This window comes from Astatotilapia calliptera, chromosome 1, assembly GCF_900246225.1.
Source record: "Astatotilapia calliptera chromosome 1, fAstCal1.2, whole genome shotgun sequence".
NCBI lineage: Eukaryota > Metazoa > Chordata > Actinopteri > Cichliformes > Cichlidae > Astatotilapia > Astatotilapia calliptera.
This window is the reverse complement of record NC_039302.1, coordinates 23,609,442-23,635,679: the sequence shown is the minus strand read 5'-3', so window position 1 is coordinate 23,635,679 and position 26,238 is coordinate 23,609,442. Positions and strand designations below refer to the sequence as shown.

The window sequence follows — 26,238 nt, the reverse complement described above, 5'->3', positions numbered from 1 at the left end:
CAGACATGTCTTGGGGAAATAAAAGCTTGAATGATTTTCTACCTTTAAATTCAGACAAAAATGAAGTTATTTTTACTCAAACCTGATGAAATGATGAAAAACATCTCAATTCAATTCAATTCAATTTTATTTATATAGCGCCAAATCACAACAAAAGTCGCCTCAAGACGCTGAGAAAAACCCAACAATCATATGACCCCCTATGAGCAAGCATTTTGGCGACAGTGGGAAGGAAAAACGCCCTTTTAACAGGAAGAAACCTCCGGCAGAACCAGGCTCAGGGAGGGGCGGCCATCTGCTGCGACTGGTTGGGGTGAGAGAAGGAAGACACACAATTTAGTGTGGATTAAAATCCACACTCGATTGTTCAAAAATCTCTCTTAAAAGCCAGTTAATCCAAAACACTGCAGAGAGACAGGGGGGAGAATAACAGAGTAAATTTCTCCCATATTTGCTTGATTGGCTTCCTCTAAAATCAACAACTGAAACTAAAATCCTTCTCCTTACATGCAAAGTCTTCAATAATTAGGCCCCATCACATCATTGAGACCTCATAGTATCATATTATCCATCAGAGCATTTAAGATCTTAGAGTTTCTAAAAGTAGAATAGGACGCTGAGCCTTTAGCTATCAGCTCCTTCTCCTTTAGATCCAGCTCCCAGTTTGGTTTTGGGACATGCACACTCTTTAGTTTTTAAGCTTGACACTTGTGTTTGTGCTGGATCAGGTGACCCTGAAGCGTCCTGTAGTTTTGCGATGCTTCTTCTCCACTCACCTATTTCCTCTCCACATGTGTTTATATGTTTCTGCTACCTGACAATAATTTTTGGCTTCTCTTTTCTAAAGTTTTGTTTTGTCCTTGTCTCTCTATGTTCATACTTCTCTTCTCTTACCCCTCACAGCCCACAGATTGCTGCCCCACCCCAAACATGATTCTGACGGCAGTTTCTTCCTGTTTAAAGGATGTTCTTCCTCCCCAGTGTCACCAAGCACTTCCTCATAGGATTGTTGGGATTTTCTCATTTTGGCATGTGACCACACAGCTGTGACTGACATTTTCCCACAGCTAACTTGGTGACTGGAATGTGGAGGGTTTGGGTTTGAAGCATATATATTAAACCACAGTGGGTTGTCTTATGCCAGGTTTTCATTTCAGTTCAAATGACATTGTCCATTTATTGCAAACACAGATAACCGTGGATTAACACAGAAGGCTTATCAAGTTACATATATTTTATTTTATGTTATTTGTGAGCAGTAAAGATAATAGAAGAAGTTTTCTTCTATTTAACTTAACTAACATGGATTAAGTTAACTAAGCTGAAGCAAACATAGTGTCAGAGTGTTGACTGGCACACCCTTAATATAATAGTCAATTCAAACCAATTACAGTTCTTTTAAAATTTATTACAAACAGTGATTTAATCACAGGCAGCAATGCTTCCATCTTCCATCCACACAGTCTGAAACTCTCTTAGGCCAATACAGAATTTTGGTAGTGCAAAAACACCCCAACAAAAACCCAACAAAGAAACAGCAGTGCAACTGAATGCAAAAAGTGAAAAAACATCTTCGGACATCTTTCTTTTTTCCAGGTGTGTGAAGTCAACGATCTCGCTTCTGCCTGGCTACAGCAGTAATCAGGGCAGCACCTTTCCCGCTGCCTTCCTCTGAAGGCAAGAAGGTCACGTTACACTGAGGAGCCAAAACTCTGGTAGTCTCTTGAAGGACTCCAGAAAAACTAGAAACAACAGAAAATGTTTTAACCAAGCTGTTTGAATAATTATGAAAGGTTAAAATGAAAGTACAGTATACACCTGACACACACCCAACACATCACTGCACCCAAAACAAACAAACAATATTTTTATTAAATTAACTCACTGTGGGTGTAGTTTGTAGAGTGCACCATCAACCCCTACAGTGATGTTCAGATGGTCCAGTCCTCGGTTCTCTCTGATCTTATCTACCACGGCTGCCATGCCTGCCCCACACAGCTCTGCTGCTCGGCGCGATACCGCTCCACATACCTAAGCAACAATGGAAACCTTTATCAATATTGCAACAGGTAACAGTCTCCTGGCGTCACAGTTTTCTCAGCCAGACAATGCACCACACAAATAATATGAAGAATATTACCCAACCTCAAGGTAAGGTTGAAGCAGAGAGCATATTTCTTTGAACTACTTCCCAAACTATATCTGATGATAACCTTATTTCTGTTACTGTAAAAAAAATTAATGAAAGCTGTCCATAAGTCCAAATTTTGTGGAAATTTCAAGTTGGGTATCTCAAAATTTAGCTCAGAATTTCAAGATATTAAAGAAAATTTTGACTTATGGGCAGCATTTTTTTTTAATTAATTTATTTAAATGGCAGAAAGCTTTTACAGTAAAGGCAGATGAAGAATCTTTCCAACAGCACAACTGATTGTTTGTTAATTTAAACTTATTTTAATCTGGATATCTGGACTGCTTTTAACCATCAGTTATGGTTAGCAAGACTGTTTATGTTCATTCATTTCAACCAGGTATCCATACTCTTAGGAAACAGTTTCCAGACTTTTATTCAAACATTTTAACTGTTAGTCAGAAAAATTATTATTCCCCAACTGGCTGCAAGAGAATTTTCAGACAAACATGAAAAATTAGAGGCTATCATGCCTGTATGCTAGCAACTAAAGAAATCACAAGCAGGTTTCTGATTCTTTGCAGCCAGTTTCACTCAGCGAGAGCCAGCAAAATGCAGAAACCACTTCCAAATAGTCGGGGAATACATACAGTACTTTCCCCTAGCAACTGGTGGCTGTATCACATCTAGTATGGCAGAAAAATCTAGAGCATTATGTACATGATGTGATGTGAGAAAAATCTGAGGGCTTCCTCTCTCCATTAATATCTGGAGGGTTGGCTCGATACCAGAAATAACAATATAACAATGCTACTTTTCAAGGACAATGCTTAGTTTTAACAGTTGCTTACAAGGTTCAAAAGTCAGACAGTCACAGTCCTCCAATTCCTCGCTGAAATTAGACTTTCTGATGTCCACAAACAAAGTTGTAACCAATAACATTACTAAATATTTATTTTAGTGTACCCAGAGTTTGTCTAGTCTTTCTGTTGTGCAAGATGGCTCACCAACATGGCTTAATAATAATGATAATAATGGATTGCATTTATATAGCGCTTTTCTAGGCACCCAAAGCGCTTTACCACTATTCATTCACTCTCACATTCACACACTGGTGGAGGCAAGTTAATGGAGAAGACACAGAAAATTTCAGGTGCGTCTTTCTTTAAGATACCAACAGGCTAAATAAAAGTTGAGAGCCGTCTTTGGCCTCAGTGTTCCACTTTGCAAAAACCCTGTAAAACAGCCAAGGTTATTACAAATTACACCTGTGCATTGTTTGCACTAGATCAAAATATCTGCTGGAAGTAAGCGACGTGGTCCGGGTCAAAACACATACACAATGGCTTAATTGTTAAAATTTTTATACCTTGTAAAAGAGGAAAACATTGAATTTGTGATGCAGTCTGTAGGAGGTTACTGTGTGGCATGTTGCTTTTCTATCTTGTACCTCTTTGACAATGATGCTGTCATCGCAGGTACTGTTGAGCCCCAGGTGCTGGAGAATAGATCTGACTTGCAGTAGAGCCAAACGGTCACTGGAGGGAGACAACACAGTTACACAGCAGAAAATGCAATATTCATGTTAAATTATGAATACTTTAAATCTATCAAAAAATAGCACAAACATAGGCATCATTTGTCCTACCTCTCTATTTGTGACAGATATTTAGTTTGGAATATTCCAGGTGTTTTTAAGGTTTCCGTGACGCGTCCTCTGAACAGCAAACCTCCTCTTGTTAGATCCAGTAATACCTCTCGGACAATTTCACCTAAATACATCCCACTGGTGAGCTTTTCAAACCTATAAACACGAACATAAACTTGTAAAAATGTTGTGTGACCATCTCAACTTGCTACAAGTTACTGAATAAATCTCAAAAACACCAACTAACTACTACACGAGACACATATGTGTCACAGTATGTTTAAAAAAATCAGTCATAAAACATCAAATTTTATGTGTGTGCCTCAAGTAGGCGTCATCATACATACACAGTAAGGTGAGTGTAGCTAACCTTTGTTTTCCAGAGTTTACTGAGTTGTGGTCCACCTCAGCATCAAAAGGTGTGATGATGTCATCCAAGGATCCATCATCACCCAGACCCCCCCACTCCGTGTTTATACACATCTTTGATGTCTCAGAAGTCTCCGCCTTCTTATCTCCTTTTGACCCATCATCCTGATGAGAGAGGGAAACACACACACACATAAAGTGTTTAATTATGTTTTAACAATATGTTTTTAGCTCCCAACAAGCAAGTCCTTCCACCTTGTCCTCCACTGCTTCAGGTGTCTCCTCGTCTCCTTCTGTTTTCTGTTTCTTTTGTCTAATCTTCTCAATGTTCTTGAGTTCCTCCATGTAACAAGCATTTGACCCAGTTCCTGTAAAACAGACTCATATAGCTTATTTCCTTATTACGTCAAATATTATAATACTGTTCTTTGCATTTAAAATTCTTAAATGAACCATCATAACTATAAGCTTATTCTTAACTTAGCATTTCTTCACCCTTGAGGCCACATACCTGCAATCAGTCCAACTTCACACTGAGGGTCTTCATAGGCACAGCTCATCATTGTCCCAACTGTGTCATTGACCACTGCTACTATGTCCAAGTCATACTCCTGTGTGCGCACACCCACAAATGCATTGTAATGTTCCTGTTAGCCTAGACGTGTACCAATCTGATGTAATGTTTCTTCCCCTCATCTGTTTAAAACCTGGCCATCATTTTAAATCTTTACTCTGTTGTTTTTATTGACTCACGTTACGTCTTTTGATGGCCTCCCGTAGCAAGTTAACAACATCATGTCCTTCGCAGTCTGTGGCCTTGAAGCCTTTGGTCCAGCTAACCAGGATACCCTACAGAACATCCAAAGGTTGAAAAAGATTACAAACTGCTACAGAAATAATAATGCTACTGCTTTAGGAGTCTGTTTACATTTTTATTTAACAGAACAGTTCTGTAAATATAACATTCTGAGAACGTCGAATGATCAAGTGCCAAAAAGGCTAGTTCCACTTGAGGCTAGTCAGTGCCCATAGATTCATATTTTAAAATGCCCAACATCAGAGCAATAAGACAGTTGCACTGAGAGGTGATTTAAAACAAAAAACAACTTGTCTATCTGTGTGCTCGAGTTTTGGATGTTGTCGCTTTAATTAACAGACGACTGAGTGTCTGTTATTTCAATGGCCTCACCTGTGCTGATTCACTGAATTGTACCTCTCATCTGTGTTTGTAAGTGTTCATCTCTTTTGGAGCATTTCTCATGGAACTATAGCCAGTGAGTACAATTTATTTGTAAAGCACATTTAAATACAGCTATATATGTATGTGTGTAATTACATTGAAATACTCAAAGGTGGACATATGGACCATAAACAATAAGCAATAAACATAATGACAACAACAACCAGATGATCCTACAAATGTGGCACAGCGACTACAAAGGCTTTTTGTTTGAGCCGTGACCTTGGGACATGTTAAGGATCTTTGCCTATAGATCTAAGAGAGCTGAATGTAACTGAATGAGTTGATGATGATGTCTGTGATGCCCCCCATCATCCATCTTACACGTGGCTTCCTGTGTGGTATGAGCTTGAACAACAAGTTTGTGCTTCAGTTTTCTATCAGTCTCTCAGTTAGTCTGTCAGTGTTTTGTCTTTATGTGTCCCTATACAGTTCACAGATGCAACCAAGCTATCTAGTGTTAACTGATAACAGGCCACCCTCTCATCCAAATATAATAACTTCTGGCTCCAAAAAACTAACAAGTTGGTGGCTAAAATGTTGAGGCTTCAAAATGCAGACTTTAGAAACCAGTGAGTGATGTCAGGTTTGCTACATCAATCTACAATCTGTGGCCTTTAACCTTTATGAGAGCAGCACTTTGAGGAAATCAGATACCAAATAATATACTCCACAGGACTTTGAACAACATCCAGCCTGGAAGGGAAACAACCGTGTGAACCAGTGTAATTTTAAGACAGTGTAAAGCTACAGTTTTCTTCTAATGAGCGGGTGTCACGATCCTGGGTCTTATGACCCAGTGTTTTGAGTTTTAGTTCTTTTGATGTTTATAGTGTATGTTTAAGCTTATTAAGTTTCCTATGTGCATTTGCTTATTAGTTCCCCCTTGTGTTTTCAACCCCTGTGAAGTCTCTCTTGCCCTCCGTGTGTTTCATGTCTGTGTGTCTTATGTTGTCAGGTCTGCGTCTCATTATATTTCCTGTTTTATTTTGAAGGGGTCCTGTGTTCCTATGTTCAATGTTTTTAGTGTTACTCTCTCCTTGTGTCGTTATGTTCATGTGTGTCAGCTGTTTCTCCATGTGTTCCCACTTCCCTCATTATCCGCCTGTGTGTATTTAGTCCGTGTGCTTTCAGTCATTCTTTGTCAGGTCGTCTGCTCATCCATGTCACTACTTCAGGAATCTATGTCAGTTCACCATGTTTAAGGTTTTTTCATGTTTAGTTTTAGTTCACCCAGTTTAGGTTATTGTTTAGTTTCACCAATGCCCTTTTGTTTGTACCCTTTTTGCTAGCCTCAATAAACGGCTTGATTTTTGTTAAATCCACGCCATGTTCAGTTTTTGGAGTCTGCGTTTTGGGTCCTTTTGTCAACACATACAGTCTGCCCTCGCCAGACTGTGACAGCGGGTCTAAATATTGTTACTTTTATCAGCACTATATGATGTTTCTAATTATTTAGAACAGGTTCAAGGTGGTTTGGTTGTCTAATAAGAATTATTTCCATCCATCGGTCAGTTTTCTTAACAGCTTATCCAACTGTATCTGAGGGCTGAAGCCTGTCCCAGCAGGGACACGGTGTGTTAAACCAGGTCAAACTCGGACAGGTTGCCAGTCCCTCACAGGGCATACTATTTCTTTTTTTTCCTTTTTTTTTGCCTGTCCCATTTGGTTCTTTAGCCGTCAGAATTGTTGTCTGAAGACCAACAAGGATACCCAATGGATTTATTTTGCCAAATCGATCATCGTGGCATTGCCGTATTGGTCTATTTGATCGACCTTTGTTTTTATTATTTATTTTATTTTATTTTCAGTTGTTACAGACGGGACAGACATGAGTGAGGGATAGGAAAGGGAGAAAGAAAGAGGAAGGAAAAGAAAAACAGAAGGGGAGAGGGACAGTGAGGAGGGGGGGGGGGGGGGAATCTCCTGGATCACCTGTTGAGAGAAAAAGAATAGAAAACAAGCAAAAAAAAACAAAGCAACATACTAAACACAACACCATCACATTAATCTAGCTAAGTGTAAACAGCAGTAAGTACTAAATATTCAATGTTGTTGTGCAGCACGCAGGACAGACGGCGCACAATGTGCTTTGAAGTAGCAGCCGAGAAAGGTTTAATTTAAGTCTACGAACAGTGAACATCCGTGTGCACACCTGTGTGGATCAGCGCGCTTGTATTCAAATGGTTTCCACATGTAATGGTCTGCAAGAGGATGTAGAGAGCCATAGCCCCGTCCCCCAGGGCATGAAGCAGGCATGGAGGCATGTTCTTGGGATGCAACTCAGTATTCTTCTTCCTCCAAACACGACGAGTTGAGTTTATACCAAAAAGTTCTACTTTGGTTTCATCTGACCACATGACATTCTCCCAATCCTCTGCTGTATCATCCATGTGCTCTCTGGCAAACTTCAGACGGGCCTGGACATGCACTGGCTTCAGCAGCGGAACACGTCTGGCACTGCGGGATTTGATTCCCTGCCGTTGTAGTGTGTTACTGATGGTGACCTTTGTTACTTTGGTCCCAGCTCTCTGCAGGTCATTCACCAGGTCCCCCCGTGTGGTTCTGGGATCTTTGCTCACCGTTCTCATGATCATTTTGACCCCACGGGATGAGATCTTGCGTGGAGCCCCAGATCGAGGGAGATTATCAGTGGTCTTGTATGTCTTCCATTTTCTGATGATTGCTCCCACAGTTGATTTTTTCACACCAAGCTGCTTGCCTATTGTAGATTCACTCTTCCCAGTCTGGTGCAGGTCTACAATACTTTTCCTGGTGTCCTTTGAAAGCTCTTTGGTCTTGGCCATGGCAGAGTTTGGAGTCTGACTGTTTGAGGCTGTGGACAGGTGTCTTTTATACAGATGATGAGTTCAAACAGGTGCCATTCATACAGGTAACGAGTGGGGGACAGAAAAGCTTCTTACAGAAGACGTTACAGGTCTGTGAGAGCCAGAGATTTTCCTTGTTTGAGGTGACCAAATACTTATTTTCCACCCTGATTTACGAATAAATTCTTTACAAATCCTACCATGTGGATTCATGGATTTTTTTTTTCACATTCTGTCTCTCACAGTTGAAGTGTACCTCTGGTGCAAATTACTGACCTCTGTCATCATTTTAAGTGGGGGAACTTGCACAATCGGTGGCTGACTAAATACTTTTTTGCCCCACTGTATACAAACACTCAGCACTCACCCAACGTAAGGATTGACATAAATGGACATGTACACACAATCACACTCCCCAAACATACTCTATACCCCGGGTCCAGGTACCCTCGCCCCCAGAGGGGGAAACAGAACCCAGACCCAAGAGATGTTACCCTTCCCCCCGGGGTGGAGGCAAGCAGACCGTCCCAGGCTCCGCAGCAGCAGGGAGGCCAATCGGACAGCCAACATCTCCTCCCAGCCCCCCCGCCGGCTAGCAGAGAACGGGGGTGTGTGAAGACCCCATACCTCCCTCCTCCCGCTCATGTGTAGTGTTGCTGCGTGTTGTTCTAAAGTGCATTTAAAACAAGGGAGAGCATGGTGCTGCTGCCAGAGAGCAGCAGGTGTTAGCACGGCCCCTCCCGAGAACCCTCAATGTCTACATGGATTTAAAATTGAGAGGTGGGCACCGGCGCCAGAGGTAGGTTTGAGTACACAGACCGTCCACTGTACGCCATTAACGTGCCCACCCTCAAGGCCCTATATATATGTGTGTGTTATGAGAGTGTAAGTAATGTGGATGTCTAAGTTGTGAGATAAAATTGAGGCACAGGTGGCCAGAAGGGGACAGAGGGGAGGGGGGGGGGATGTCTCCCTTGCACCCTGGTGACACACCCGCACCCCAAGGCCCTACCTGTGTGGGTGAGTGTGGTGGAGCGGGAAGAGGGAGGTAGCCGGGGATGGGGAGGAAAAGGAGGGAGGGGAGGATGCCCCTCCCTAGGGCCAGCTCCCCCGCTGACCCCAGTAGGCACCCCTGTCCTCTGGTACCCACCAAGGCAAGGGAGCCCAGGTCCAGGTCATCTCCCAGACTACACAAGACAACAGACACCCAGGTTAAGTTTATTCTCCACCTCTCCTATGTCTCTCCCCCACCTGCAGAGTGGACTCCTGCAAGGATGGAACAACCTCCCCGCCAGTTGAAGAGCCCCCCAGTTAGGCCGATGCACAAGAGGCCCCCTGCGCCAGGGCTGAGCCCCCGTGCACCCACCCGCTCACAACCTCGGTGACACACCGACGAGGACCGAAGCCCCCAAGGCCCAGCCAGAGCCCCAGCACGGAGGCGAAGCACCCCCGAACCCCAAACCCCCACGCCTGCCCCCGATCCACTCAGGGGCAGCCAGGCCACCAGGCCAGGGCATACTATTTCTAATTTAACCACTTTGATACAAAGTCTAGCTTATTGTGTTTTACTGCTTCACTGTAAAATAAGGTGCAGCCAGGTTTTCTGTGGCTGCAACAAACGATTTTGACGTACCGTGTCAATGGCCGTCTGCTCACAGGGGAAAGAGAAGGTGAAGCCTGCTGGAAGATGTGCTTTCTTCATCCCCATGTAGTCCAGGAAGTCACTCACGTATTGCGCTAAATGATCAAACAGCTGGAGACAAACAGAGAGAGAAAAAAACAAACAAACTGTGTGTTAGATTTTCAGTACTGTTTTAGAAGAATTCAACCCTACCTCGTTTAGACAACACTGTCAGCAGTGTACAACTTCTTATAATTAATTTAATTACTTAATGACTAAACCCAGTTTGATGCTTTCTGTCAGGGTGCTGACGGTATATGCATGTTTCTCACCTCTTCTCCTGTTCCCTGCATTATCTCCAGCGGTACAGTGTAGATTTTATGGTAAAGCCGTGTGTTGTTTTGAAGGCCTTTCTTGAATTTGACCAGCATAGCTCTGAAGTTGGTTCCTCCCAGATCCAAAGCAAGATATTTTCCACGCTCTGGTTAAAAAAATAATAATTATGATCTTTGTTTATATTTTAAAAATACAAACTTCCTAAAAAAGTTTTTAACAAAGCAGTTACATCTTTGCGAAAGCTAGAGGTGACGCTGAATGTATTGATTGTGTAGCTGCTGTTTGGGTTTGATTAAGAGGCCTGTAAGAACGTCAGCGTTTGTCTCTGACCTGTGCCATCAGGTGTATGGTAAACGTAAGAGGGCAGCATCTTAACTGCTGAGGGGCCTTTGTTCTTTAGCCCTGCCTCCAGCCCTGCTCTCATCGTGGCCTTGACCAACTGGAGCTGCTCTTGACTCAGTTTGAAGGGAGCCAGTGTCTCATCCACCTGGAAAACCAGAGATACTGTTTATCAGATATTTAAGCCCTTCTTTTTTATTTCACCTGTGAAGAATCACACAAACACAGACATACAACTTGCAGCGCTCTAACCTGTCTCTTCCGTGATGCCAAGCGTTGGGCAACTGCTGTTACCAGGGCAGCCCCTTTGCTGCTGCCGCTGTCCGAGAGGACGAATCTAACCTGGCACTCAGGAAGCAACCGGCGCACCACCTTATGGAGACGTTTACCATACCTGGAATAGAAGTGACAGAAACACAAAACATTCGATATTTCATCAGGCTATTTTAGATGTTTGTTAAGAAGTATTTATATTAGTGATCTGCAGCTCATCAAGTAAGAGAGGACATGATGCTGTTATGTCCAAACTCTTCATCAAGGCCCTGTTTGTTGTGTTGGGTTCGCTGACTTTATCAGAGGTGATCAGGGCATCACTATCATACACATCATCCACTGGATTCCAAAGTTCAGTTTTTCAAGCCTTGTCGGGATTTTCTTCACTCACTGAAAGTGATGATTGGGATGCTGAGATGCTAAAACCATGACTGAGACCTCAGGTCGAAGAGCAAAGAAGCCACGGCAGGTTTTCCATAGGCTTCTATACAGGCTTCTTTTTATCCACTGCTGGCCATCAGAGAGATTAAGGCAATTCCACAGAGCCAGAATAGTCCATCTTTTATTTACAGCCTATAGTTGAGGTCAAATTGTGCACATGAGGATTCTCATTGTGTATGAGTGGTGAGTGCAGTGCTGAGCTGTGGTACTGTGTGGTTGATGTTAGGTTAAACTCACGTGTGACAAATTTACCCCAATCATTTAACAGCTTATGTCTTTGGTCATTTATTTAATCCATTGCTTAACTCTAGTTTCTACTCAAGGCTCTTTGTGAGTGAAGTTTAATTGATTTTGCTTCAAACTTTTATTTATTTTGGATTTTTTTTAAAAATATCAGAAACTTTTTACAGCAGCCATTAGTCATAGTTAGAAAGGAAGAGGACTGTTGAGAGTACTGGCTCTTTTTGTGTTATATCAGTTACATATTTATTAATCTCAGTAGTTGTAAACTAATATGGGTTTGAGTGATTTCCACACTGACTTACTGCGGATGTGTCTTGTACACAGTTCCGTCCACTCCCACAGTGATCCTCAATGCCCTCAAATGCCGGTTTTGCTTGATTCGGGTTAAGATGGCAGCCAGCCCCGCGGCCACCAGATTGGAGGACCTGAAGGACACGATGGTGCTGACGTGTTGAACAGCAACGCAGTCATCTTGTGATGGGTTCAAACCGAGCTCCACGAGAATATCTCTGGTGTTCTTCAGACCATTTTTGTACCTGAGACAAATGAATATTTATGGCATTCATGCTGTTTTTGGACAGACGCCAGGTGACCAAGAGAGATAAAGACAGCTTACTCCTCCATGGCTGCCACATGTGCTGTGGTTATCTTCCCTTTGGTCCTCAGGGCATCAGGCACGAGTCCATCAAACAGCTGTCCCAGTTTAGCCATCTTTAACACAACCAGCCTCACTAGCTCACCCAGATACATCCCACTGACCATCTTCTCAAAGCTACAATAGACCAGAAAAGGGTAAAAGGTTTATACAGAGTTCTACAGTACTGAGCAAACATCTTAAGCCACTCATTTCTGAAAGCTCTTCAGAGTTTTTCTATAGATATTCGTTGCTTTTTCACTTTTTAGTCCCGTCCTTGTATCAGACACTTTTTCAATTAATGTTTTTTTTTTTCAGTTTGATAAGCCAACAATGGACATTTGTTCAAGCATTAAAAAGACACCTAACTGAAGGGATGAAACGGCGCTTTTAAATTGAGCCGTTTGTTAGCCTGTCACAAAAAACTATTTCCCATTTCATTAGTTAAATCTATGAAAAATCCCCAAAATGCCACAGGTTGACAAGCATAAAATGGTAATATTGAACCAAGAAGCTGAGACCCAAACAGCTAGAACTGAAAAGCTGGCATTTCTCAGCACGATGTGCAGTGTGTCCTTAAGAAAACTGGAAACTGGACAAGTGGAGGACAAAAAAATAAAAGCATGAATGCTAAATCGACATCAGAAGAACATTATCCAAAAGTCACGTATGGCAAAATACACAAAAACTGGACTGAAAATTAGTATCAACAGGATTTATGGAGTGAGTAATCCAAATTTGAAAGTTCTGGTTTAATTGTGAAGCTGGATGGAGATGATCAGAAGAAAGGTACAACAGTGTGTGTCTATAGCCATCTGTAAAATATGGTGGTGCCTGTCATTGCTTGGGATTGCATTTCAGCAGGCTGCGTTGAGGATTACAAATACAGAAAAATACCATCAGATCAGATTTTGACACCATGCAATAACATTAGGAAAGATTCTGATTGGCATCTGTCTGATTATCAGCATGATAATGATCCCAAACACACTCCCACTTGGAACAGTATCAGTCATGGACTGGCCTCCCTAGAACCCAGACCTTAATATCACTGAAGCAGTGTGTGATCTTCTTGGCAGAACAAAAGGCAGCCATCATCCAAAGAAAAGTCCTCCAAGAAGCCTGGAGAACTATCCCTTACTCTAAGAAATGACAAGAAAACTTCCCTAAGAAAGTTGCACCTATTTCAAATTTATCTTTGGAAGTCATAAAGAAATGAAGGACGTCTTAATGGACACACTATTTTATATCAAAAGAAAAGACAAAGCTGCTTTCCTTACATTTGTTTTCCAGGATTGATAGAGGTTGCATCAACATCCTGATCAAACTCTGTTATGTAATCACTCAGGGCCCCATCGTCCCCAAAGCCTCCCCACTCGGTGTTCACACACATCCTGCCCTCGTCTCCCTCCACCAGGTCAACATGACGCAGCTCCTCCATGTAACACGCGTTGGTGCCTGTGCCTGTAAGCACCCAAACACACAGGATACATAGACTGATTCCATTAAGATTACTACAATAAACAGGATACGTTAATGGTTCTATCTGTCTATACTTCACATCTAATTCAATATCCACACATGCACAGCAAACCACCAGAGGGAGCAAGATGACTATGGGTAAGTGTGCTTTGTCTTCTCTTGCAAAATATTGTCATTGTTTCCATGTGTTTGCACAAAAAACATAAATAAGAATTAATCTAAAAATATTTAAACATGTTTTGCAAAAGTTAAAACACAAAGTTTGGAGTAGATTTGCAGAATCAGAGTTATTGATGCCTTTTGCATTTACAGTCAGCACTATTTCCTGTCACTAATATGCAGTTATCTTTGATTAGATAATATCTATTAGCTATGTTTAGATAATTATGCATCAATCGTAAGGGCTCCAAAGGCTCACTAGATAAAAAAGAAACCAGAATAAAACCTAATTTATAATACAGAATTTTGGTTTCAAGCTTTTTCTAGTTTTAATGCAGAACATTTGCTTTGTTTTACTGAACACTGGATAACTTTATGCTTATTTAAATGAACTACAGAAGAAGTTTAGAGTGATGGCTGCTCATGTACATGTCACACTCATACAAAACAATAGTTTCTGTAAAAGGACACAAGAGACTAGTTGAATTATGTGAATCTACTTACCAATGATGAGCCCTACATCGCAGTACTGATCATCAAAACCACAGGTCATCATTGTCGCCACAGTATCATTAACCATCGCTAACACTTCTATGTCCATTCCCTGCAGAGGGCGTTATTAAAGAGATAAACCAGGTTATACTGTTCAGTTTACATAGTGGGTATCAGATGGGTTCAACTCTTTATTTTTCCACTTCATCTTACGTTATATTTCTCATCATGTCTCAGTTTCTGCAGATAGTTTATGGGTAAATTATGGAAGCAAGCACTGGCAACCCACCCCAGTTCTGTCAATAGCCTCTCTGAGAGCCTGGACCACATCTTTCCCCTGAAGGCCTCGAGCCCGGCAGTTCTTACTCCAGCTCAACAGTAATCCCTGCAAGAGGAAAAAAGTGGTTCGAATGATTATGGGATCTAAATCTAAAAAGACAGACAGATGTCAGCACGTGGAGTATAACACACTACAGGTACAGCTCATGAAAACCAGATGTCTCGATGTAGAGAGTCATACCTTATCCAAGCGGGTCTGTTCGCAGGGGAAGGAAAAAGTGAATGCCAGAGGATGTTTCTTATCCAGACTGATGTTCTTTACGTGAAGAAAGTCCTTCAGAGATTCTGACACATGGTCAAATAACTACATACACAAAGACAATGAAGAGGGAGAAGTTCAAATCTCTTCTTCTTGCTTGTTGAATCCTCCTCAAATCTACTTTCAGATCTTTTTATTCTTACCTCTGGTGCTCTCCCATTGAACAGCTCCTTTGACATAGGGTATATCTTCTCCTCCATCTCCACTCCTCCCTTCCTGACCCCCATCCCCTCTCTCACCTTAACCTGGAGCACCTTAAACTTGGAGCCTCCAAGATCCAGTGCCAGAAACTGTCCCTTCTCTGCAAGAGTGGTTGAAAGAGAAGGAAGATCTTTAATCTCTTGCTTTTACTTCAAAACAATGGCAGTCTTCTTCTTTTTTTTAAGATCTGCCCAGCAGCCCTAATAAAAGGGACATTAACACGAGTAACCTGAGCCATCAGGAGTGGAGCGGACATGTGTCGGCAGCATTTTTACAGCTGCGGCGGCCGAACTTTCAGCTGAGAGCCCCTTCTTCATTTCAGCCTGGAAACGAGCTGAGATATCAATTAACTGGTCATCATGGAGGCGCATTGCATGCAGAAACCTGTCGACCTGAAAGAGACACAGAACACAGAGAGCAAAACAAAGTGAGATGTACCGCTGGATTTTCACTCGAACAAGAAGGGATGAAAGAGAGAAAAATGTATATTTCTCTCTCTCTCATTTGTATTTTGTGGACTTTCTTATTAGGTGTCAGACTAGTTTTGCTTCTCTCATTCAGTTACTTTTCTTTTTATATCCTCTGTTACTGTTACATGCCTCATCACAGCTTTATAATATTACATATCAAAATTCACCAGAATCAATTTGAACATCTGATCAACAGAGAAAAAGTTTAAAAAAGCAACTTTTTTCTTGTATTTCAGATATGAAGGATTTTTTTCATGTATCTGATGTCTTCTTTTCACATATGTTTTGAATTTTGGGGTTAATAATCTGAATTTGAAACTCAGTGATGTTGTAACAGTAACTCAACATGCCAAACTGTCTCTGTAAATGAGTTAGGAAGTAGTACAAAACAAAAAAGCTGAAGATCATCAGCCACACCCCGTGTGCTGTATTCACAGCTGAACCGTCGCCGTGGAGCATGTGCTCATAGGACAACACCCTGAGGTTTTACGATATAAGTGCCAGAGTGTGAGTGTAGCGTGAGCGAGGACAGTGTGATTGTAGGAGTGTCCATACTTTGTCCCGGGTGAAAATGTGCGATCCAATGTGGACTAAGAGGAGCAGCGACACTGCCAGGGAAAGTTGTTAATGATTGTTCAGATAAAGATAAATGGTGACACAGTGACTAATGATCCCACATTTCACCTTGATCATTTATATTACTCTACTGACTTCTGCCATGTCTCGTTGACTTAATTTTAGTCACGTGCATTTCTGCAAATCCTCAAAGAAATCATCAGAGATTTGTCCTTCTTTTAATCACTTTCTCTTTCTGGATAAATCCTGATAGAACTGCCCAAGAAGTAAATCAGGAAACAACACATTAGAAGAGTAAGTTTGTCATTGGTGGCAAATATATCTCTGATGATTAATGTAGCGAGTAGAGTTGCATTTAAAATACGATTTCCAATCAAGAGCATAAATTCAGTGCATTAGCAGCTTACACTTTCATAACTGAGAAGACTTTAAATAACTGTAGAGCTTCAAACCCCCTCATTACCAGGGCTGTATTAATTATATGCACTGTTTGAAACAGACTTGTGTTTGTGTGTGTAGCACTCACCTTCTTTGTGGGGTCCTCCTGGAGTTTGGAGAAAAAGAAGGAAATGAGATGAACAGCCAACATCTTCACTGATAAGAATCACCACAAAGTCTTCCAGCTATTCTTTGATACTGTCAGCGTGCGTGACAGGTGAACACACTTCACTAAAATAAGGAAAAATGTGTTTTCCCCCCCAATCCTTTCCACTCTGCTAGGTGTTATTTCTTTTTACGTTTGTGCTCTCATTGTCTCTTGCCGAGTCCACTGAGCAGATACCAGCCTCTGCACCAATTCAATGATTAACAGCAAGCACAACCTCCTTTCTACAATCATTTCCTTTAATGTGTCAGATACAGGCTTGCTTAGTGTTTTCGTCATAGTTGCTCGAGTGACTTTTCCTAAACTTTGAACTGAAGATTTTAAGAAACTAAAATATTTGAAATCCCCCCTGCGGTGCACTGTAAGTGATGCACCTTGACCTCATTAGACAAATTTGTAAGACAAATTAATAATGCAAAAAATAATAAATATATTATAAAATACACAAACTGCATGTATGCACTGTATATTTTGGGAATAAATATATTTTTAAAAAAGGAGACAGTATATATTATGTTGCAGTAAAACCCCATTTTAGAAAACCTTCAGGCTCTTTTTGTTTCCTTCCCCTTGCATGAGCTGCAAATCACATTGACACAGAACACTACAAACATCAACACATTTAAAATACTGTTTAATATCATATCATTTCAAGCATACAAAGAGAAAAATATGACATTTCATCTGAATAACAGGCCTGCACCCAGTTAAGGCTCTCACTTTTTTCCTCAGTTAAAGAAATGTTCATAGAAATTACGTGTTAGAGTCTGACGACTGAGAAAACTTCCAGCATTTAATGAACTTCAGTGTCTTCTGGTGTCAAAAATTCTACTGAAACAGCACATTTGACAATGATGTCTGTCAGTTATTGGTTTCACAAAGAGGACATCTCTCACAGACACTTGATCCTTCATAGACAGAGACTGGAGCTAGAAACATTTTCCAGCTTTAGTGAGTTTGTACATTTGTTGAATGGAAGAAAACATTTGGTTAGATCTGTAGCACAGGAACAAGGTGGTTTTTTTTAGTTTTAACGCTGGAGGTCAAAGCTTACTGGGATACTTTCAGTGCTAGAAGGAGTTCTCACATCTGTCTTAAATGCTTAAAACATCAACAAATGCTGATGTCAGTTTTTTGCTCTTCACTGAAGCAAAATGAAAAGGTTCTTCATTTCTTCTTCTTTTTCCTTTTCCCTTTGTTATTACTCTGATGCTCCAGATCAAGTGCCCTCTGACTGCTGTTGTCTTGCTTCTGATCTTTAGACCATTCCCTCTGCAGCTGCTGGAGCAAATCGGGCGTCAACAGCCCGTCTCTCACCAGACGACTAGCCAGAGAGCTGTCCATCATCTGTCCTGAGGCTCTCTGTCCCCTTTGACCTCTGCTTCCAGTCAAAAAATGTGTGCTGCCAGTTCCCCTTCCTGTCTGGCCATGCCTGTTGCTCTGCGCCTGCAGTAGGTCAGTGACTGTTGTGTCAGAGGCTCTGATGAGCCGGGTGATATTTCGCACACCCTGCTGGATGATATCATCAAGTTCCCGCTGGATTTCTCTAATTGAGGCAGTATCTGGAAACATGTCCATGAAACGGTAGCTGCGGAGGCACGTAGACACAGATAAAGAGGATTAATATGGCAAAACTGGAAATTACGACAACAAAGAAGAGTTCATACAAACAAACACATCGTTATCGCATATTAAAAAGGCATAAAAACAGGTGAGGCAACTTGCCAAAGGTGGAAATATAAAGCTACCTTAACCAGAGGTAGAGATCCAACACGTCATGGACAGCTTCCAGGTGAACCAGGTCTTTAATGTTTTTAGGTGGAGCCAGAGGCCAGCTGATGTGGCGACAGACCCAGTCAAACGTCAGGGGTTCGTCTCGACTGAATTGACGGGCAAACTGGAGAAGAAACATGATTGATCCATCAACAGTGCAGATGACATGCTGTACACACTCAGATAATAAAGTAAATGTTAAACGTATACTTTATTTGTGTTGAACACAGTTTTAGTATTTATTATCTGATCACAGTTTTATTTACAGAACCAAATTACCTTCTATAGGTGCATCGCTATTGCTCTAAACTAAATACTCGGAGCCTTAGCACACACAAACAATAGAAATACGCAGAACTTAACCCTTAACCTCAAAGGCTGCTCATTCATGGGAATTTTATCTACTCTTGTTTTATCAGTTTGATAAGACCATAAAAAGAATCAGGTGTGACAGGAGGGTTATTACACCAATGCCTCACTGGGTCAACTTCCTTACCCTCGTTTCATCATTTTTACTCTCCTCATCAGCACCCTCTACTGCTCACTCCTGTCCTTCCACCATTAACCTTAAATCTCTGCAGCCTTCTAATGTTTACATCCACTCACTCACCTTAAGGAAGGAGGTACATACAAAAGGCTGCTTTTTGTTGATGGGAGCAGTGCAGAAGACGTAGCGTGACCTCAGGTTAAGCGGTATGTGCTGAATCATGTCCGCCAGAAACTTAAAGTCGTCAATGTTGCAAACAAAATACAAACCGTCCACCTGAGAGAGGCTGACAAATATGTCCTGAGAAGGGGGCGAGAGAACGAGAGCATTTACAATCTTGAATAAGACGTGGCTTTAAAATGTCGAACAGTAAAACTGAAATACAAAACGTGCATTTTCCTTTATGTACCCATTCACAGCTTAAACACATTTGTATTAGGGTGCATTTTGCTTCATCATTTCAGCACGCATGCTGGACTTTAAAAAGGAAAGTTAGCTATTAGCGTCTTCAAAAAATAATAAAGAAATAAACTAATGACGATCCTTTGCTTTTAGTTTTAGCGGGTCTGCGCTGAAACACAAAACAATATTTAACTTTCATTTTTGCTACAAAGGGGAAACTGAAAATATTAGTGCTGTCAATAGATTAAGAAAAATTAACCAATTAATCGCAATTACTTGATCAATAGCCTGGTTGCAATTACTTTTTTTTAACGTCATATTTAAGCTTGTAACTGACATTTATGCAATATAATGAAGTAAATGCAGAACAAACAAAGAATGTGTGCTTAAAAAGAGAATTTGAATAGTTTTCTTCAATCTTTTAGCAAAGGTTAAAAATGCGCATGCAGTTAAAACTTTTAATCGCGTTGACTGTGATGGCGGATAATCTGCGTTAACGCGTAAAAATACTTTTATGCTACTAAAAAATGACAACAGTTTTGTCATGAAAATGTTCTTTTATCAAATTATTTCATGTAGTGTAATATAGAAAGGATACATGCAGCAGTCAGTTGTATTTGTTTACATTTAGGCATTTCAGATCTTAAGTCTTAACCAGACTTAAACAGACTTTTTCCAGGTGGTTTCACAAACTGTTGAGGAAAAAAAAACAGCGACTAACAGTCCCAAATAAAAACATGCAGCTCCTGAAAAATTCACACTACAGTAAAATACCAGCTTCTGTTTCAATCTAAAGACTGCTCAGGCTTTATTTTACCACATTACCAACTATTTAACCCATCTCAGTAAACTCTACTCACTGATGAAGACCATGAAATGTAGCTGGAAAACTACAAATCTTTCCCCCGTTTTTATGTATTTATTTTTTATTCTGCTGTTTGAAGGTCTATAATGAACATTTCAATTCTCGCACTGATCACTAAACGAGTGGCTCTACTCACAACAAGGTTGGACAGCGTTGCATCGGGCAGATGGTAAGCAAACATCTCTATCTGCTCTGCAGTTGGATGGAGTCCTGCAGTCTGAGGCAATAAATTGGAGAATAAAATGAGAAAGATGTGTTATTGCAGGAATGCTGAAAGTAGATTTTGTGTTTGTGTGTAAAATGATCACCTCTATAGGATCGACAGAGTGACTGAGTATTTCTTTGAGCACGGGGAGATCGTCTCTGTGCATGGTTGTAACTTCTCCCTCTTTAAACTTGGAGGAGAACCTGCAACAGGTGGCAGAAGATGGAGTTTAATATAGTGGCCTAACAGAAGCTCAAAGGGATTGTCTGCATTGTTGTATCAAAGGAGGCTGACCTCCCAGCACGGCCAGCAATCTGCAGAGCCTGAGAAGTGCTGATGGTCTCCATCTGTTTCTCCCCTTTCTCATTAACGTTAGGCTTCACCAGACTGTTGAAGATGATGCGTTTTATACTCCTGGAGAGAGAGAAGGGGCGGTAGGGTGAAGTAAAACAGAAAGGTAAGCACACAGATGAACAATATCCTATATGGCAGAAAGCATGCAACCACTTGAAAGAGAGAAAAAAAAAAGATTGATATGGCTCTAAAAATATTCCATAAAGTATGTTTTGCACTTACAGGTTAAGCCCCATGCCTATAGCATCTGTAGCAACCAGAATCTTGCAGGGGTCATCAGGGTCATTAAATTTCTTTGCCTGGGACAGCTTGGTGCCTGTAAATCAAAATTTTGACATTTAACCATTTTTCTCTTAAAAATTGACTAAACTGACTTATTGGCTCAGTTCTACACAAAGGCATACACTCACTGGCCATTTCATTAGACAGACCTCTTCAGGTGCTCATTAATGAGTTGCGTTTACCCATGTTACGCATTTTTAAAAATGTCATCTGGTCTTTTGAGTCACCAGTTTTGCTTGGACGTTCATTGGATGGTTGGGTCAGAATTTTGCATAAGCAAGACAAAACCATGGATGCATCCTGCCTTGTAACAATTGTTCAGGCTGGTGGTCGTGTTATAGTGTGGGGGGTATTTTCTTAGGCCCTTAGTACCATCTGAGCATTGTTTGAATGCCTGAGTACTGCTGCTGACCATGTCCATCCTTCTATGATCACAGGATACCCATCTTCTGATAGCTGCTTCCAACAGAATAAAATAAAGCTCAAATAATCTCAAACATGATAGTGAGTTGACTGTTCTCATATAACCTCTACAGTCCACAATCCAACAGAGCACCTTTGGGATGTGGCAGAACAGGAGATTAACATCTCGGATGTTCAGCTAATAAATCCGCAGCAACTTTGTGATAAAAAGCTCTTCCAGCACCTTCTTTGATCTATGTCATGAAGAATTAAGACAGTTCTGAAGACAAACGGGGCTTCAACCCAGAACCAGAAAAGCGTACCTTAAGAAGTGACTAATGAGTGTAAGCATTCAAGTGACAAATATAAAACCACTTAGATACTCACCTGGAGGTAGGCTCCCATAAATTACAGCACATTCTTGCCCTCTGGCCTCGATCTGCCTGCTGATAGAATAGATGTCATTTTTACTAAAGCACACGATGCAGTCTCCTGGCCTCAGGTTGTCTAATGACTCCACAGCATGATCCAGTATTGAGAAAGGAGTTAGACGCTGGTAATTGTGAACCTGCAGAGAGAAGAAGACTGAGATGAGATGAGAAAAAGGGGATCGCCAATGATGAGGTTAGAAACATCAGCCAAAATCTTTTCTTTCAGATGTCGCGTCCATCACAGTCTCACCTCCACCTCCTCTCCAGTGGTGAACATCAGCTCTTTGATAAAGTCTATGGCTGCAGGTTCCCCACACACGTGGATCTCCTCTGCACAGAGACCTGCACAAATGCACAGAATAATAAAGTAATTTAGGTTTAAAAAAAATAAAATAATAATTACGTTTCTGAGTATGTTGTACAAACCCAGCAGAGCTCTGGTCCATGCCCATCCTCTGGAAGGATCTCGGATCATTTGAATTTCGTCGATTACAGCAACCTCATCTATAAACACATAAAACTGAGGTCAAAATCTACCTTTTAATCAGTTAACATACACAAAATTTCAATAACTACCTAATATGAATCGATAACCTCTCCATTTTCTTTTTAAAAAATATATTCATTTTTTCAGATTAAAAGAAATGTATCCTTTCTAGAGCAAGGTTTCAAACTTCATTCAGAGCCATCCTTTATAGTTTAATCATACGTGGTTATAAGGGGAATATTTGTTTCCCGTGACAGATTATTTATTAACATCACAGAAACTCAGGTCAAAGAAAGAATATCAGAACAGTATCTAAAATATTGAACTGTATGTAAAGAACATTTACATAACGATTATCACACTTACACGGTGTAGTGACGCTGCACATCTCAATGGTGCAGGCCACATGACCAGCTGCTCGACCCTCTGGGTCCACGAAGGTCCTCTCCTCTCCAGTAACCAGGTCACATGGTACACCCTGAAGCACACAGAGAAAGTGCAATTAATGTCAGTATTAATAGAAACTAAGACACCTTGAGAACATACACAATGTGACCTTTCTCCACACACAAACACACTAGGACACATGAAAAGACTGATGTTTACACAGGAGCACAGTTACGTACAGCATCGTTGCTCTTCTCAAAGATCTCGTGGGCCAGCAGCTTCAAGGGGCCACAGTACACACCAGACTTAGCAGCCAGGTAGCGTTGGATGGCATGGTAGGTTTTACCACTGTTAGTTGGCCCAGCGTGGAAAATCACCTTCCTCTGGATGGCACGAGCCTCGGGGTACCTGGCGAGCACATAAATATGGTTTGGTAGCGGAAGCCAGAAAGCTTCTTTTAATGCGACGTGTGTGGCGTTTGGTCGGGTTTAAAATACACACCAGTTGGCCGGGACCCTGAGGTCTGAGATCTTTCTCAGGTCATCCATACAGTCCAACATGGGAAAGATGTGCTTGGCATGACGCATGAAGTATGGATAGATGTCATCTATATGACCTGAGAAAAGTCAGACAGAGGAATATTTCTAAATATAACGGTCACTGAACAAACAGTTTCAACCAAGTAACAGTTACTCCATAAAGAGACAAACCTGCTCCACAGCAGATGTCGTTGAGGATGATGTGCAGGTCGGCAGGGAGCGACGTCATCTCTAGGATATACTTCCTGAAGCTGATGAAGGCCTGGTGGAACAGACGAGCTGCATGTGCATGGAGAGAAAATGGATAGCCAAAGATATCTGGTGTTAAATCTGTGCAAATTTCCCCGCTTGTGTAAATTTACAATTATCTTCCTAGCTATTCATTCCATTACTTTCCCATTGTTATGAGTATTGGATAATCCACTAAGTGTTGTCAATCAATTCTTTTATGCTGACAAAGAGAAGTTCCAGTCAAAAAGTTGTAGTCAATCATGATAACTAATGAGAAGATACTAGGCGTTGGCCATGTTATGTTAAAAGACACTGGAGAACCTTCAGCACCACTTATTAAAAGATTTAAGTGAGTCTATATATATTTCACCCTATGTGGATTAGAGAGAACCCTAAATAAATTCAAACCTTGATGAGTGTATGTAAAGTTCTGACCACATCTGTATATAACCTATTTGTCAACATATAAACAAGGTTATTAGACAGAGGAAATCTCTTTCTGGCATATGATCACTGGCTTGTGGCCTTCCATGGCTAAATACACACGATCAACAGATGAGTTTTTTTTCCCCTCACCATCCAAACCCGAGTCCGCTGCCAGCTTCTGCATCTCTTTCCTTTTGTAAAACCGATTCAGAACCTTCAGCAGCTCATCTGAATCACAGACACAAACAGCAGAGACGATGTTGCATCATCTGAGAAAATAACCCCCACCTTTATAATCATTCGCAACCAATAGAACAAGTATACACTTTAATAAAAAAAAAAATGTTAAAAAAACAAAAAACAACACCCAGTATTATCTTGTACATTATTAAGTTCAGAGTAGTTTAACTGACCAACTTAGGTTTCGTTTACTCACTTTTATCCAGCGGCTGGGTGAGCTCTATTCCCACACCGCCGTCTGCCGAGGCGTCTGCCTTCAGGGAGACGGGGACAAACAACGAGGTGTCCGGAGGTTTCGGAGAGGAGCTGTTAGATGAAACATCCCTGCTCCAGACCACTGTACCGGGTCGATGCTGTCCCTGTAACAAACTAGACCCAGAGGACGCATGACAGCTGCTGGTGGTGATGCGAGGGGTCCGGGAGTTAAAGTGACGCTGAAGCCGAGAAATGAAACAAACACAGCGGTTCACCGACATGTCGGCTGTGGGCGAGATCCTCAAGGACTACACAAAAAGTTTGCCAGGCTCACTCCATACGGCCAGGTAAGTGTGAATAAATGGCTCACACAGCAACAGAGGACGGTCAACACACTCCTCTTCCTGACCTGCTGGTAGCACAACGTGCTGCAGGACCAGTCCGTATATAGGCCCCCACATATGTGCCTGAGTAAAAAGAAAAAAAAAAAAATTTCTGTCGAGATTAATGATTGTATAATAGATGGACGACATGGTGTCACTTCCTCAAACTGTACTAAAACCAACAAATAAATCGACAGTTTATGGGGAATATTATGTCACATACTTGGAGTTAGAGTCTGCGCAGTAGTGGTTTGGGGTGAAGTCGCTCCCTCCCACCAGTAAAACTGTTAAATGTGGATGGTTAAACTCCCTTCTCTAAGTTCCTGTTAGTAAATGATTTAATTTTTGATCGACATATTGGTTTGCTCTGCCTTACAGAAAGTTGGCTACAGCAGGATGATTATGCTAATTTTAATGAATCAAGGGTTAGAGTTAGATTAACTGGCAGAATCCTAGAACCACGGGCTGAGGAGGGGGAGTGGCAGCAAGTTTTCACTTCTTTTTTCTTTTCTTTTTTTTAAATCAACCATAGACCCAGACGGTTTTAATTCTTGTGAATGTCTTACTCTTAGCCTTGTCCTCTCTAACTGGGAACACTGATAACCAATTTTATTTGTTGTTATCTATTCCCCACCTGGCCTTTACTAAGATTTTCTCCTTCTCACTGTCTCTTTAGTACTTAGTTTAGGTAAAATAATTACTGTTGACGAATTTATCCATGTAGATGAAAATGACAGAATCAATACAGCATTTAATCTAGTATTAGATTTATTTGGATTCTCGCAAAATTTAAAAGAGCCCACCCATTGGAGTCTGGAGCTTGTTCTGACATGTGCCATAGAAACTGAATATTTAATAGAATTCCTTGAAAACCCAATTTTGTCTGATAATTTCTTAATATCGTTTAAATTTGCATTAATGGATTACACAGCAATGGGGAAGACATTTTATTATAGTAGATGTCTTTTTGCTGTAACCAAATGTAACAATATAATTTCTCTACTGTTACTTTCTTCAATACAGTGTGCCAACACAGTCACAGAGCTCTGTTGAAACAAGCTTTCCTTTAACCCTAACTAGTATTGACTTCACAAGTTTCTTCACAAACAAAATTTAACCATTAGAGGAAAAAAATATTCATAATCATCTCACAGATGTATCATTATGTTCAGCCTTTACCACAGGCCTTTAAGGTGGCAGTTATTAAACCATTAGTTGAAAAGTCCTCACTTGACCCAGTTGTCTTAGCATCTAACCAGATCCTTACGCTGAATGGCATTGTCTTGATCTACGGTAACATTGTGAGGAATCGTGGAGTCATTTTTGTGTAGTTAATGTGTTGTGTAGTCGTTGTTTTGTTTTGTGTGTCAGTGAGGGCACTAATGAATGTCACATAGGCAGAATGCAACGTGAACACTGTCTCCAGGTGGAAAACAGAATGAGCGATACACCTCCTGCTGTCAG

General features: G+C 41.1%; 2 protein-coding genes across 2 annotated transcripts; both read right to left on the bottom strand.

Annotated features, from left to right (window-relative positions):
• Nucleotides 1-1,331: 1,331 nt before the first annotated feature.
• On the bottom strand, nt 1,332-16,967 carry LOC113023973 (putative hexokinase HKDC1). Its single transcript, XM_026170488.1, has 21 exons — nt 16,608-16,967; nt 15,265-15,427; nt 14,978-15,135; nt 14,757-14,879; nt 14,526-14,621; nt 14,249-14,348; nt 13,384-13,567; nt 12,086-12,241; nt 11,772-12,005; nt 10,765-10,906; nt 10,504-10,660; nt 10,170-10,318; nt 9,850-9,969; nt 4,902-4,997; nt 4,660-4,759; nt 4,404-4,516; nt 4,150-4,313; nt 3,780-3,935; nt 3,582-3,669; nt 1,886-2,031; nt 1,332-1,742 (listed from the first exon to the last, which is right to left on the bottom strand). Exons 1-21 carry the CDS (start codon nt 16,668-16,670, stop codon nt 1,607-1,609), a joined length of 2,844 nt encoding a protein of 947 aa, XP_026026273.1. The 5' UTR covers nt 16,671-16,967; the 3' UTR covers nt 1,332-1,606.
• Nucleotides 16,968-17,301: 334 nt separating this feature from the next.
• supv3l1 (SUV3-like helicase) lies at nt 17,302-24,839 on the bottom strand. The gene is made up of 16 exons (XM_026170476.1): nt 24,393-24,839; nt 24,107-24,184; nt 23,471-23,578; nt 23,262-23,376; nt 23,000-23,168; nt 22,740-22,851; nt 22,313-22,390; nt 22,137-22,228; nt 21,843-22,023; nt 20,994-21,087; nt 20,712-20,831; nt 20,521-20,620; nt 20,349-20,429; nt 19,069-19,245; nt 18,434-18,582; nt 17,302-18,273 (listed from the first exon to the last, which is right to left on the bottom strand). The coding sequence occupies exons 1-16, from the start codon at nt 24,670-24,672 to the stop codon at nt 17,853-17,855; spliced, it is 2,355 nt and encodes a 784-aa protein (XP_026026261.1). The 5' UTR covers nt 24,673-24,839; the 3' UTR covers nt 17,302-17,852.
• Between the last annotated feature and the right edge of the window lie 1,399 nt (nt 24,840-26,238).